At 40.9% G+C, this 13192-nt stretch overlaps 1 protein-coding gene across 1 annotated transcript in view; it reads right to left on the reverse strand.

Annotated features, from left to right (window-relative positions):
• Positions 1-337: 337 nt before the first annotated feature.
• The window catches only part of T265_00104 (hypothetical protein), a gene marked incomplete at both ends in the record, with an annotated part of 55477 nt that continues 42622 nt past the window's right edge, over positions 338-13192 (reverse strand). The window contains 2 exons of the mRNA XM_009163761.1: positions 338-689; positions 1717-1879. Of these exons, the coding sequence (XP_009162025.1) occupies positions 552-689; positions 1717-1879 (301 nt within the window). The remainder of the gene's footprint in view (positions 690-1716; positions 1880-13192) is intronic.

Here is a 13192-nt window from a genome sequence, read left to right on the forward strand (position 1 = left end):
CATGCGTCCACTTTGCAACTGGTCTTGTGATTTCGTTAGGAGTGAGTCAGAACGGTTGCCTTACATTTATAATTAAGAAAAGAAAACTACGATTCCTTATCTTGCCTAGTAAGCAGCAACATTTATGCTTAAAATAACTGCTTGTACAAGTTGACTGTCAGCGACCCATACTTTTACACTAGATCAACATAACATTCATGTCGATCCCCCAGAACCTCAACACTCATGTTTTCATGTGTCAAACATGAACACCTGTCTTTTTATCTCACCGGTCCGCATAAAACAACGGTGCATTATTTTGAAAAATTCAGTATATTCTTCATGTGAAAAAAATATGCTGGAAGTTATCATACACAGAAAATCACGCGGTGCAGTATTTCATTTTGTGGTCTACGAGTATAAATTTCCGTTTAATCTGGCAACTGGACGAGTGGTTGTCTACAGATAATATATTACTCCGGGATAAGCAATATCACGATGAACACAGTGGTGGATTTTCCTTTCTGTCACATCCGAGAAAAGAGCCACGTTAGCGCTCTATGGGTGCATTTTCATAAGGTCAACCGTCCTTCTTTCACGAATGAAGTCCGGATTGGAGATGCAGTAGAACTGCTCTCCGAGAGTCTTCGGGCTGTAAGACGCCTTACACGTTCATGGTGTTCCCTCACCATGTTTTCCAGTTGTATGCGCTGGAAAAAATTAACGGAAATGTCACAAATTAGAGCACCGCCGTCTACTAAAGGTCTCATGGGATGAATACAGTGAAACCAAACTAGTTTCTTAGTCTACAGATTGCACTGCTGCCTTAAAATTGTATTTACCGTGTTTCAGGTGTCTATTATTTACCTTTAACGTGAGAAGACATTGCTACTTTTATGTTTCACTTACAATCACCACAGCTAAAACCTGGCTATTTCGGAAACTGAGTAATAGAAATCTCTTCAGTAAGCTGCGTATAAGCTGACTGTCATCACTGGAACTTGCAACTGATGAAAAAAATAATTACAGAGTGATATTCAAAAAGATAAAGGCGTGATTTCTTTGAGTCCTGGGAATTCACTGCGTAACTTTTGCGGTTTATTTGGCCTTGTCAGCTTTGATAAGTGCTTGCGAATTATCTTCTGTGTTACGGTGAAGAGCGTGGCAGTCAAACAACATGGAATGTGAAAAGCTGGGTAATTTTGGGACACCTCCCGCCATGGCCTAAACATGTTCTGTCAGCATTCTTATGTAAGTCTTTTTTCCAAGAATCATTCCACGACTGCTGTGCAACTAGGGGATGCAGCTGCACCAGGGTCGTATTGCACACGGTTTGCTGTTTGTCTAGGTGAATGTACAGATATTTTCCAGTGAGATGTTTGGAAAGAAGACGATGGACGCCTTTTCGGTGTGTCGCAAAATAAGTGCAAAAGCAAAAGCTGATACTGCGCACCTCGAAAGCTACTGAGCCACAGAATTTAACAGGATACATCACAGAAGTGCACCGACCCATGATTCAACAGCTTCATCCATCTACTGATAATCGCAATGAAATAACCTTGTTTTGTAAAACGGGAAGCCTACTGCAATGTCTGCGGTAACAATGTGTAAAGTGACAAAAACATTCGGTTACAGTAACTAATGCCACCCTATGCTGTCTGAATTTTAAGTGGGTTAGTGTTACTGGTCATTCCATTTACAAAAGGCAAAAGCATTCAACCGCCGATTAAAACTTACCCGCCTCATTGCTCGTCCATCTGCTCTTTGATTCTGTTGGTAGATTCTTGAAAAGTTGGAGACAATTACTGGAACCGGGAGAGCGATTACCAGAACCCCACACAGGGAACACACGCTACCAACAATTTTCCCCAGTATTGTTGAGGGCACCATATCACCATAACTGAAAACAAGAGTACAATGTTATTTAATTACCCCTCTTTGAAGTAAGTTAACACATGTCTGGAGATCAGTGTTAACTAACATTGGCTCAGCACATAGCCCCTTCAAAATCAACTAACTTGTATGGCATTTGGCTTTCGCGTGGCAGTTGCACTGTTAGGAACCACTTTGTAACAATTTTTAAAAGAAAACTGTTCTTAGATTAAGTGGATGAAGTAAGTAAGTTGCTTAACACAGTTGTGATAAGTAACTTGAAAGGTGCCCAGAATTGCGTGTATTTTAGGACTTTGATGGTTAATTTGATTCACTGGACGCCGCAAACGAAGACGTGGTAGCTGTTGCGGTTGGTAGTTGAAATGAGGGACATTTAAGCTTGCAGGCTAAGAAATATTTAAAGTTCTAATGCCCGTTCGTCTACTCGGTTAGACGTCATAGGATCGAATCCGCCCGAGTTTTGTGAGATGAATGGTGGTGTTGGTTTTCAATAGGAATTCTGCACTGATGTAGTGTCCTAAATCTACTCAGCCTATAAAATTCACGTTAAGGGTATAGACTTGACCAGATCACCTACCTATCTTTGTTGTCAACAAATTGGCATGGCCATTTGGACCAACTTATTTGCCTGTCAGGACGTGCCATCATGCGGAACTATGGAAGGTACCGGACTTTTGGAAGGTTTCGTGTGATCATATGAAAGCGGTTACTATTTCGGCTGCATTCGGACATAAAATAGTGCTCTTTTACACCTGAGTGCCTTGCGACATTCGGATGGCCCTGTGACAACATTGGTGGTACGTTGGTTCGCAAATCAAAAGACCAGAGTTTGACTTCCAGCAACGCTATTACTATGCACTACTGAGTAGCTCACTTAATGGTAAGATTGGGTAATCCTTTCCTGAAGGTGCAGTAATCGTGAAAGACCAAAGGCTGCTAGATCAACAATCGTGCTGGCTACAATTTAGAATCATCGGCATAACAATAGAAGTAAGCTATGCTCCTTTGTAAAGTTATTAACAACTGTAAAAGCTTACACTTCGGTCTGAGACGAGTGGTTCAAACAAACCCCTGATTTTCTCAGTCATATATTTCAAAATCATTTTGGATGCAAAACAATGCGTATCATGTATAAGTAGATTTAAAGACAGCTTAAATTTCTCGCACAGTAATACAACAATAATACAATTTACAGCATGCTACTGACAGCTCGCGATCTGTCTGTGATAGAATTAGGATAGGACTGCAGAACATGAAAAGGCTCCCAAGATAATATTCGTTTACCACCAAAAAGCATGAAAGGTAGGCAGTTAAAAGAGCTGCAATGATATATTATTTAAACCCATCTAGTTTGTATAATATATATATATATATATATATGGTGATCAAAACGTTCGAAACAGAAACATTGTTTTCAGCCTCAAGGCCACCGGTAAAACAACTAAGGGAGACACTCAGTCCGGATTGATGGAGGAATTACTAAGGTAGCGGGTTTCATAAATCTATCCTTGGTGTTCTCGAGAAATCAATTTGGTTGTCACAAGGGACTCAACTGAACCTCCCGTTTATGGTGTTCTACAACTGAATGTGCCACACAGAGGCCGCCTCATGTTTCAGCTGGTACGATATTCGAGATAACGTAGTATATTTTAATGAAGAAAACTACTCATAAGGTTGCTGAAAAATCTTCGTAAAACTCTAACACTATTGTAGTAGAACAGCGAGCATTCCGTTTTCTTGGCAGCTAACTTTTACACTCTGCACAAATATAAGTTATCAGCCTGCAGCACTAGTAGTTCAAATGAAGGGGAACCCAGTCATGGTTCCCCCAGGGGAAAGCTTTCCGTCTGGAGGACTTTCTACGATGCTGTGACTGGGGAACAACCCCGTGTTTGATTCACAGGTCCGCTGTGGAGCAGTCATTTGGAGCAGTTTTGTTGTTTTCCACAGACCAAGTATCCAGAGTGCGACAATTCGTGAGGCGAAACCGTGATTCGACTCCTTTTCGAAGTTCCGCAGATGGGCTTGATTGCATGTTAAATTCGAGATAAAAACATCTGTGAGCACTTGACCTGTAAGCTTAATTTTAACTGCTGCACAGCACATAGAAATGAACTGCGATTCCTCCTTACTTTTATTAATTTCGAAAGTAATTTACTTTGTCACGCGATGTGGCAGAATTCATTGAGGTGGTGTACGCTTTGGCTACACTAAAGTTCATGCACTGGCAATTCCGCCTCGTTTTTTTAATTTGCGCGTTCTTCACTTAGTAAATTCTTAGTTCAAAGTCTCTTTCACTTGCATTGATAATCCGTTCTGCTTGCTTTTCAGGAGGTATGAACTGAGTCAGTCCCTCCCATAGGGGTGCAGAGTAGCTGTGAAATTTTACGCAAATTTGATAGAACTCCAGAGTTAATCTTCCTCTTGCATTTCTTATAATATCCGCTTCCTATTCAAACTAGAAAAGTGCCACTGCTAATAAAGGAGGACTCATAAGGTGTGTGGTTGCTCGTGACCTCGTTACTTCCGGTAATTCCTTCAACTAGGATAAAGCTTTACATAACGAGTAATCCGTTTACCTGTGTGTTTAGAAGCACAGCAATCTTAATTTTCAACATGAGGTATCCATAAAAAGGATGGTATTTAATCGCTCTTTTTTCCTTCCATCATAAGCCCATGGCTGATCCGTGGCCGTAAGTTACATGCCTCAAAACATTTTGCTAGGTAATATTTAATAGCGTCCTTCGTCTGCTAGAGAGCCTATCGGATGGTAATCACGACCTGCACTGATCAACGGAACAAATAATTTCATCTGAACTTGAAAATGGGCAAGGATACATTGCTAAACATTCCCTATTTATATTTGTAATGTACTACTCATAAGGTTGCTGAAAATCCATCGACAGCCCACGACCGGTTTCGCCCTTCTTGGAGCTCATCAGGTAGGCGCATCATAAAAGAAGATACATCATAAAAGAGAGATTCAGCTGGGTTCCAGGTGAGTCTCTCAAAAGAACAAAATTAGTTTGCAGATGAGTGTATATTCGCTAATTTCGTGCAATTTGGTTTCAAGTAGAACATAAGGTTGACGGAAACCCGGGGACTGCGCCTACCTGATGAGCCCCAAGAAGGGCGAAACCGGTCGTGTGCTGCTGATTGATTTTCAGCAACCTTATGAGTAGTACATTACAAATACACATGTATCGCGATGTTTCAAATATCGTAGCGACTGAAACATGAGGCGGCCTGGTGCAGCACATTCAGTTGCCTGAGAACATCATAAACGAGAGATTCAGCTGGGTTCCAGGTGAGTCACTCGAAAGAACCAAATTAGTTTGCAGATGAATATATATTCGCTAATTCCCTATTTATCTTCACGCGAGACCCTAAATCAACTGTGCCTTATAGATACGTAACCTTTTATTGTCTCAATTCGTGCACAAGAGAGCATCAGCTAAATTCGAAGTACTATGTTTGCACGGACGATTGTCGCTGAACTGCCGGATTTGTTAGCGTTAGTTTGTTAGAGACACCAGCCAACTGCCAATCGAAATATGGATTTTGTGAAGTTCTCTACTAACAATAGCATGGGTATCCAAGCAACACTTTAATACGTGTAAACAAAAACATTTGTTGCATATCCAACCATTATTACCCCTTGAAGGTCGTAAACGACTAAACAGGGTTGGACAGCCGCCCGGACGTCAAAGATCTACTGTTGACACACTAAATAACGTACAAGTCAATATCTCTAATTGTTTACACTGAATAACCATTGATTATGGGCTGGGTCAGATAAATGGGTATGCAATATTTTGAATCAAAATTGCTACAACAGAATGTCTGCTTCCAATGTGATTACTTCAAGGCTTACAAGCTTTCCGACAAAAGAGATTTGGAGGGCGACCCAGGGTTTCGTTTTTCCCAAATGTAATGAGTGACTCCGTGCCAATATTTTCCCACAAACATCTTGTGGAAATATGTTTGGTACTCCCAGGCACACATTGTCCATTGTCGTTGATAGATTTTTTCCTCCTAGGTAGATACTCACTAGGTTACTTGGTGCCTATTTCAACACATTCTGGAAACATTGAAGAAAAATTTGGCAAGCCTAGTGGGACTCACTAAAACCACTGGAAAAGTCTGTGTGAATCGTATTCCTCGTGACACAAGTGAATGAAATTCGATAGACTTATACGTCAACATCCCTCAGGAAACTTTCGCTCACAAATTAGGTCGACCAATATCCCAATCCCGAAATTTACACCGAATGGCTATAGAAACCTCAACCTCTTCAACGCCACCTGAAAATTGACATCGTAATCATTCCTTTAAGTCCCAGTCAGTGTCCATCTGACTGTCACTGTCAACGTCTCCGGCACCATGTTCAACTTCTTCCTACTAATAATCTACGAATTGGTATGCTGGCAAATGCTCTCTGTTCTTCTATTAAAAGACCAACACACTCATACTTTACCAGATATTCATATTTCGACTGCTACACCGTAACGTTCACATTCAACTCTTGTCTGTGATGACACTTTTCTCTACGCATTTGAATTGGTCTTCCGAATTGTTTCAACCGTTTAACACGTCGGACTTTTAACAGAATAGGGCCAGAAAGTTGTGGTAATGCGTAATTTTGGTAACAAAAAATAACATTGGAGACCCTGTACAGCATCCGCTGAATAATGGATCACCATTTGCTGATAAACATTTGGGAACGATTGGACCAAGGCTATGATGTGACCACACATTACCCTAGATTCGTGTTTAGTGCCAATTTAGCCAACTCGTACAAGTCACCAGCCCATAAATAAGGCTCGGTTAATGGAACAATAAAAACAGATGTAGCAGGACTCAACTACCATGAATTCAAGTAGTTTGAATTATTTTTTCGAATTTGTCGTCCGCACCTGTTCTGACATCGTAATGGCATGTCCAGTAACGTTGATATGGATTTGCAACACCCCAGGCTACTGGTAAAACATGTGCATTTTATGCGCCAGAAATGACTACAACGTACACTGTTGTAGGCAACCCCAAAACAGGTGTGCTGTGGCGAACAAACCCATTGTCGTGTCGCCTTGAAATTACATAGTCGGACTTTGAAAAACAGTGATGATGATAAAGGCAGATAAGCTGGGTCTGATGTGGCGAATTAGGGGGTTAATTGAATTGGTATTTTTCCACGGAAAATGAGTTCAACGCTCATCTGTGCTTAAACATGTCGGTAGTTTGAAAATTTGCACTGGGCGCTAATTTCGAGCCGTCGATATGATATTATGGCACAAGCAAATTTGTCCAATAAGTTAGTGCAAAGAAACTTATTTTTTAATATCAAGACATAAGTACTTATGAGAGAAGTACGTAATAAGTCATCGATCAGTTTTTACTATCAATTACAATGCAATAGGTGTAGGCGGTTAGGTCGAATTTGACGAACACTTGAATCAGATAATTGCTGAAGAACTGAGCATTCCGTGGGCTGATTATTTCAACGGGCGGAAAAATACCATCAGGCCTATCTTTGTGTTAGATGACTGTTGTTGCTTGTAAGCAGTTACTTGTAAAATGCTAGTTTGCACGAACCGAGAGAGAGGATGCGATTTCTTGGCTCAATCCATGCGAAAAATGCGTCCGGATTTGTGCGTGATCAACTTTCTGTACCTTACATTTTAGCATTCGCATGCTGGGATTGAACAATAAGGAAAAAGAATTCGGTTTATCGTGGAAAACAAGGTGAACCGCGTAATTTGTTGTGGTAGCTTGGTTGAGTCTACGCTGTTTCTTCTTTATCGATCAACATTTATCTCTCTATTTTGCTAAATTTGGCGCACCCTTGTTGGTTAGGTACAAATCCGTATTATGACATTCTTTTCGATAAATAGACTTGAGATACGATAAACAAGAGAATTGGCAAATATGGGTATTTGGAAAATATGGTTTAATCTTTGTTTAGTAAACATGTAAATATTTCGCATTCGAAAAAAATCGATGTGCATCAGTATGTTTTCCTTTGGAGATAAAAGTAAACGCAGGTATTCTGGTGGGTTTGTACCGAAAAAAGGGCAGGAGTGAGCCCGAGTACCGCTCCCAGTAAAGTTCATCTTGTCTGAAATTAAACTCGAGACAATTCGACATGCCAGGGGAAAATTTTGCAGCTACTACACCAGCGCTCTCTAAGCACAATTGAATTAGTGCGCATTAAGAAACGAATATAAAACCATCTGGTATGTTTTAAGTCTCATTGGCGCCACGTAACAAGCGGGTCACCAGGCCTACACTAGCGGGACACTTACTCAGTTGGATTTTGAAAAGCTGACTGGACTAGTTCCAAGGCCTAAATGTGAAAAGTGACGTCCATTCATAAGGCACAATCCAGGTATGTCCAACTTGTGCTCGTGAACTGTAGTAACACACTATGCCTGTACGCCAGGTACCAAAGGCTTCAGGCCAGACGCGGCCGAGGATGTGTGCTGTTGATAGGCCCTAATTAGAGAAAAACACAAGTTGAATGAATCCCCAATTGGGTGTGGACTCACCAGAAGAAATGCGGCGATAAATGAGTAAACTTTTCCAACGGGTGTGATAGAGCGTATTCTACAAATTCAGCAACCACTTGCAACTGACCGCAAATGAGCATTTAATGGCCCAGACGATTTCTTTGTCCACAGACCAGACACGAATTCATCCCACTAAATCCACCGACAAAAGTTCAATTAGGTCAATCATGAACCAGTAAATCGATCCCTAAATCTCTTCCAAAATGACCAAACATTCATGTGACAGTAAGATACAAGTGATTTATCCTCTTACGGAGCATCATACGTTGGTCGTACGACAAGGCCTTTATCGGACAGAATGCGAAAACGCAATCCCGTATCTCTGAATGGTAGTAGGAAGCAACCCGGCTAAGGCCCGACTGCATCACATTTGGCCGAAAACAGTCATTTCATAGACAAGGAGCAAGCCTTCAACTTCATATATCAGGTACCACTGAAGCAATTACGGCTGGTACGATCCGACTGCCGGATCCGCAAGTTTGCATCCAAAGGAAGCTTGTGCGACATCTGAACCTGAACTGGTCTACGAAATATCCGGTCCCACTATTCTGTCTGACATTGACGTCACTCACCTGATTCCGTGACCCGTTGAACTACCCCTCATCCAACTCCAACTGCATTTGATTTCTGTTTCTCTAAAGTTTATGTGCTCTTAAACTTTTTCTTAAACTTTTCCACGTGAATTCTGGTACCAAATAAATTTGTGATGTATTAGCCAAGAGGGACAATCACAGAAAACAAGCTTTGTTCGCCACCTTCTTTGTTCTCATGATTTTAAAACCTCAGTTTCTCGAAGGTCAGCTATCTGCCTATCACAAAAATACAGACATAACGAGAACAGTGCGAACTATTCAGTTCAGAGGGAAATATATCTACCCAAAGAAAACCCAAATCAAAACGCTGGCATAAACCGGGCTCTGGTAATCTTCCTGCGAAATTTTGATGCGCCCATTATAATGTCTAGATCAGAATGGACAAATGATGAATTGACGTGAGATTGAATACTTTTGCATGATTTTTGGTTTCCGTATGTCCAGTGAGACGGATTATTCAACTACGGACCAGCATATTGCACAGAATATTCATATACTCCAATTTACTTTCTGCCTTACCAGCTTAATCCACATATGCGACACGCAGAATGCACACCGTCTTGCACGTGTTCATACCCGCATTCAGACTTGTCCAAATGAGATTAGGTAACCTGCACAGGTGTTCACCGACACGCACTGCTTTTTTCTCGATTCGCTGTTAGCAGATGGCACAAAGGATCGGACAATCCCCTACACCCCCCACACTATCAAGTATTTTGGCGGTTCGTGATGGCAGACACTGGATCTGTACGACTTCAAAGTGGTGCAGTCTATGAGGAATAAACACAGATTGCCAAATACCTTAGCCAAACAAAATGCTGGAAAAGTTTTGTGCTGTCTGACTATATAGCGTGAGAATGGCAGCATGGGTTGAATTTAGTGTCTGATAAATCAGCGTGTCAATTTGAATGCAAATATAAATGGATTTTCCGAAAAATATACAATTCCTCGTAAACTTGAATATTATTTAATATGTATAATGCATTGTTTACTTATGAAGGTCACTGACAAAATGCTGACTTAAAGTTTCCACGCCGATTTCTCTCGACATCCAAAACTCATAGATAATCCATCATAGTATAAAGTTTAGAGCTAAAGGTGCATATTCCCCAAAAAGGGATTCAATTTGAGGATTCTGGGTTCCTTGCCAATCACTTGCCCGACTACCTGTCTAATGGAGCGAATGAGATAAGCAGAGACAAGTGAGAATACGTTTGCACGAAAGCATACGAATCTAAGTAGGAAACAGCTTTATTGACATTGATCAAACGCGATGCGAAAAGTAGACCGCGGTGCTGTTTACTAAAAACCTTTCACAACTTTTTTCTAATTTAGATGCCGAATAATTACAGACAGCTGTGAAAACCAGTACAACTAACGCACATAAAAAACATCCCGAAAACAATCGTACTTGGAAAAAACAAATTCCCCCTTTTTGCATTACTTGTTTTTATTGGGTAACATCCGAATTCAATCTCATTAGACACACAAAACTTTTTCTTGAAAGAAACATATGCTGTTTTCAGTCCAGGTTCATGTCTAGGTGCCAAGCAGCAGCTCATCCGTTTGCGTACTTAACATCGTAGGAAAATAGGTTGCAAGTCCATCGATTCTCCGAGTGTTAGACAGGAATTAATCCTACATGGCGCATTTCAATGCTTAGTGTGCAAACGGCTGCTCGTCAAAAACCTGTTACATGTGGTAGTATTCTTAAAAACACCAGACACACCTGCAAATTCCCGAATACTTTTCTTTAGGAAATTTTTTTGCTTCATATCCATACTTACCTCCGTGTTTTTCAACCGGCTTTTTGTTTTCTACCAAGTTCCAAACTCTTATGGGCAAATCACTTCATTTCAGCTAATTAGCCCATAATGAACCTGTGATTTATTCGCAGTGGCTAAGAGTCCCTCTAGAGCCACTTATTCTGATTTCGTTAACTTGATATCGGAGGAGAAATCAGGCGTCTGTCCGTAAACACTCAAGTGAGAAACAAGATTACTGGGCGTTCGCGAATTAGGTATACCATCTGATGAGCTCCAGGAAAACGAAACGGATAACGAGTTGTTTGGAGATCTCTTCTTTCCCATAATCCTACGTGCTTAGCGTTTTGTTGGTCAGCATTTAAAACGCTTCATTTCACCGCTGAAGATTGGTTAGATTCATCTTTTTTCATGGCAAGTAACACTCTACGTTTTGCGGAACATTGTAGTTTGCGAGATAAGGTACATCTCCGTCTGCACAATTCAGCTTCAAATACCCATCACAGACACTAACTGGAACTTTAGCCACGACCCTTGCAGTTTTCAGACGGATGCGCATCCGGAGACTTATGAGGTAACAGTTCTTTTGAAATGAGGTTTTGAGGAAACGGGACGGCTCAGCAGTAAATGACGTGCCTTTCTGTAGTAATGACGTGCATCGCTGGAGAGTTATCTGGAGATATTATCCCTGAAGCTATCTGGCTATTTTGAGACTGGCGTTTTATGATTCTATATAAGGGTAAAAGGGTCGGTAAACTGGAAAACAGAGAGTAGCAACTTGAAGCTACATGAAATCGAAGCAAAGAAAGTAGGCTTTAAAAGCCCTGTGCTGTTGATCCTATACCGACCCGTTATACCGTTATCCACGACCCTTGAGCTCTCAAGTAGCTCACAGTTTAAAACTATGTAGAAAGGGTGAAGAGCTCTATCAGGTGTGAGTTATCGATGCTGGATTTCTCCTCGAAGCTGCTAAGGCTATAGTTTATTATCTCGTTCTAGCTAGTTTTCGAAGCATGTCTTTTTTCATCACTTTGCTACTCTCAGTAATTATATTTCCGGGCCGCGCCTCCTAAAACAAAATGGAGAAGTCTCATAGGACTTATTCCAAGGCGCTTATCCATGAGCATTTTACAGAGAGTTTATTTCTGTGGCAACACTAAACGTCATTGAATTGAAACGGCGATATATTCCCAGCAAATGGCCCGTCCGACTTGATCGTATCTTAGTTGTAGTCATTTAAATAAACAATTCATTAGATATGACGCGTTAGATTGAACAGGAATGTTTTATGACGTTTCTTGAAAATCCATACCAGCAGAGGCCATAACAATGACCCCAACCAGTCACATATACAAGTATATGATAATGAAGTAAATACTGACTCAGATGTCGCATTGACAGCACGTGTAGAGAGTCAGGTAATTCATCGGGATTCTGTACCACGGATATTCTAAAACGCAATCGTCAACACCAATTCGGCTGTTTTATTTGGCCTGAGATAACGACTGATTATCTATTCCATTCTTTAACTTAGACAAATGCATTATATTTGTTCATTTCTCGTAGAACAAGCAGACAGAAAACACCCGTACTTGATGAAAAGGAGAGTGAAAAACTCAGTGCCTGACCTCTGTAGACACTACAAGTTAGCTTCTTCATGTTCACGATTAGCAAGTAAATTATAGGCTACGGTACGCGGATGAAATCATTTGTCTCAAACGCAATGGGGATGAAAGTTTACGGGTTTTAGTTAGATTCGAGCGGAAAAACGCTTATACAAGAAATAGTTGAGAATGATGAAATCCGCTTTAAACTTCATCAATTTTCCCAGGGCATCTGATAGAGTATTTTCCAGTTTAATGACCTACAACTCAATCAGACTTTTGGATTTTCTGCCCTCTGACAAATTAATGCTGATAATCAACATAGAATAAAAGGATCAGGTATTCCACATGGGTTTCTGAAAAGCGCCTGAGGTTGACCAGGGTGCAATTATGGCGGTAACACCCTCATTTGGAATGATGATATTTCGTTAGGGTCAGATGGTCCCCATCCAGTTTAAGGGCCCCTAATCTGAATGCCCTCAACTGTCAACACCTTATTACGACAGATGGGAAGGGGCAATCTAGCTCGACCAAAGTTATCAGTGTCCATGCGTTTACAAATATCAGCAGTTGGAGGAAGCTGCCATTAAGTCGACGTCTTCCGGCAGTAGCTTTTGCCAATTCTTGGAGATGTTGGAAACCGCTTCTGATGACCCTGGATGAAATTTGGGTGACGGATCTACCCAGCTGAACGGCTATTAATTTTCCTGACTTCCTCTTAAAATGATTTTACAAGTCTACTACTTTCTATTTTAATTTACTTGCAACTCAAATTGCAATCGGCGTATATTCAC

The sequence above is a fragment of the Opisthorchis viverrini genome, assembly GCF_000715545.1.
Source record: "Opisthorchis viverrini unplaced genomic scaffold opera_v5_1, whole genome shotgun sequence".
Classification (NCBI taxonomy): Eukaryota; Metazoa; Platyhelminthes; class Trematoda; order Opisthorchiida; family Opisthorchiidae; genus Opisthorchis; species Opisthorchis viverrini.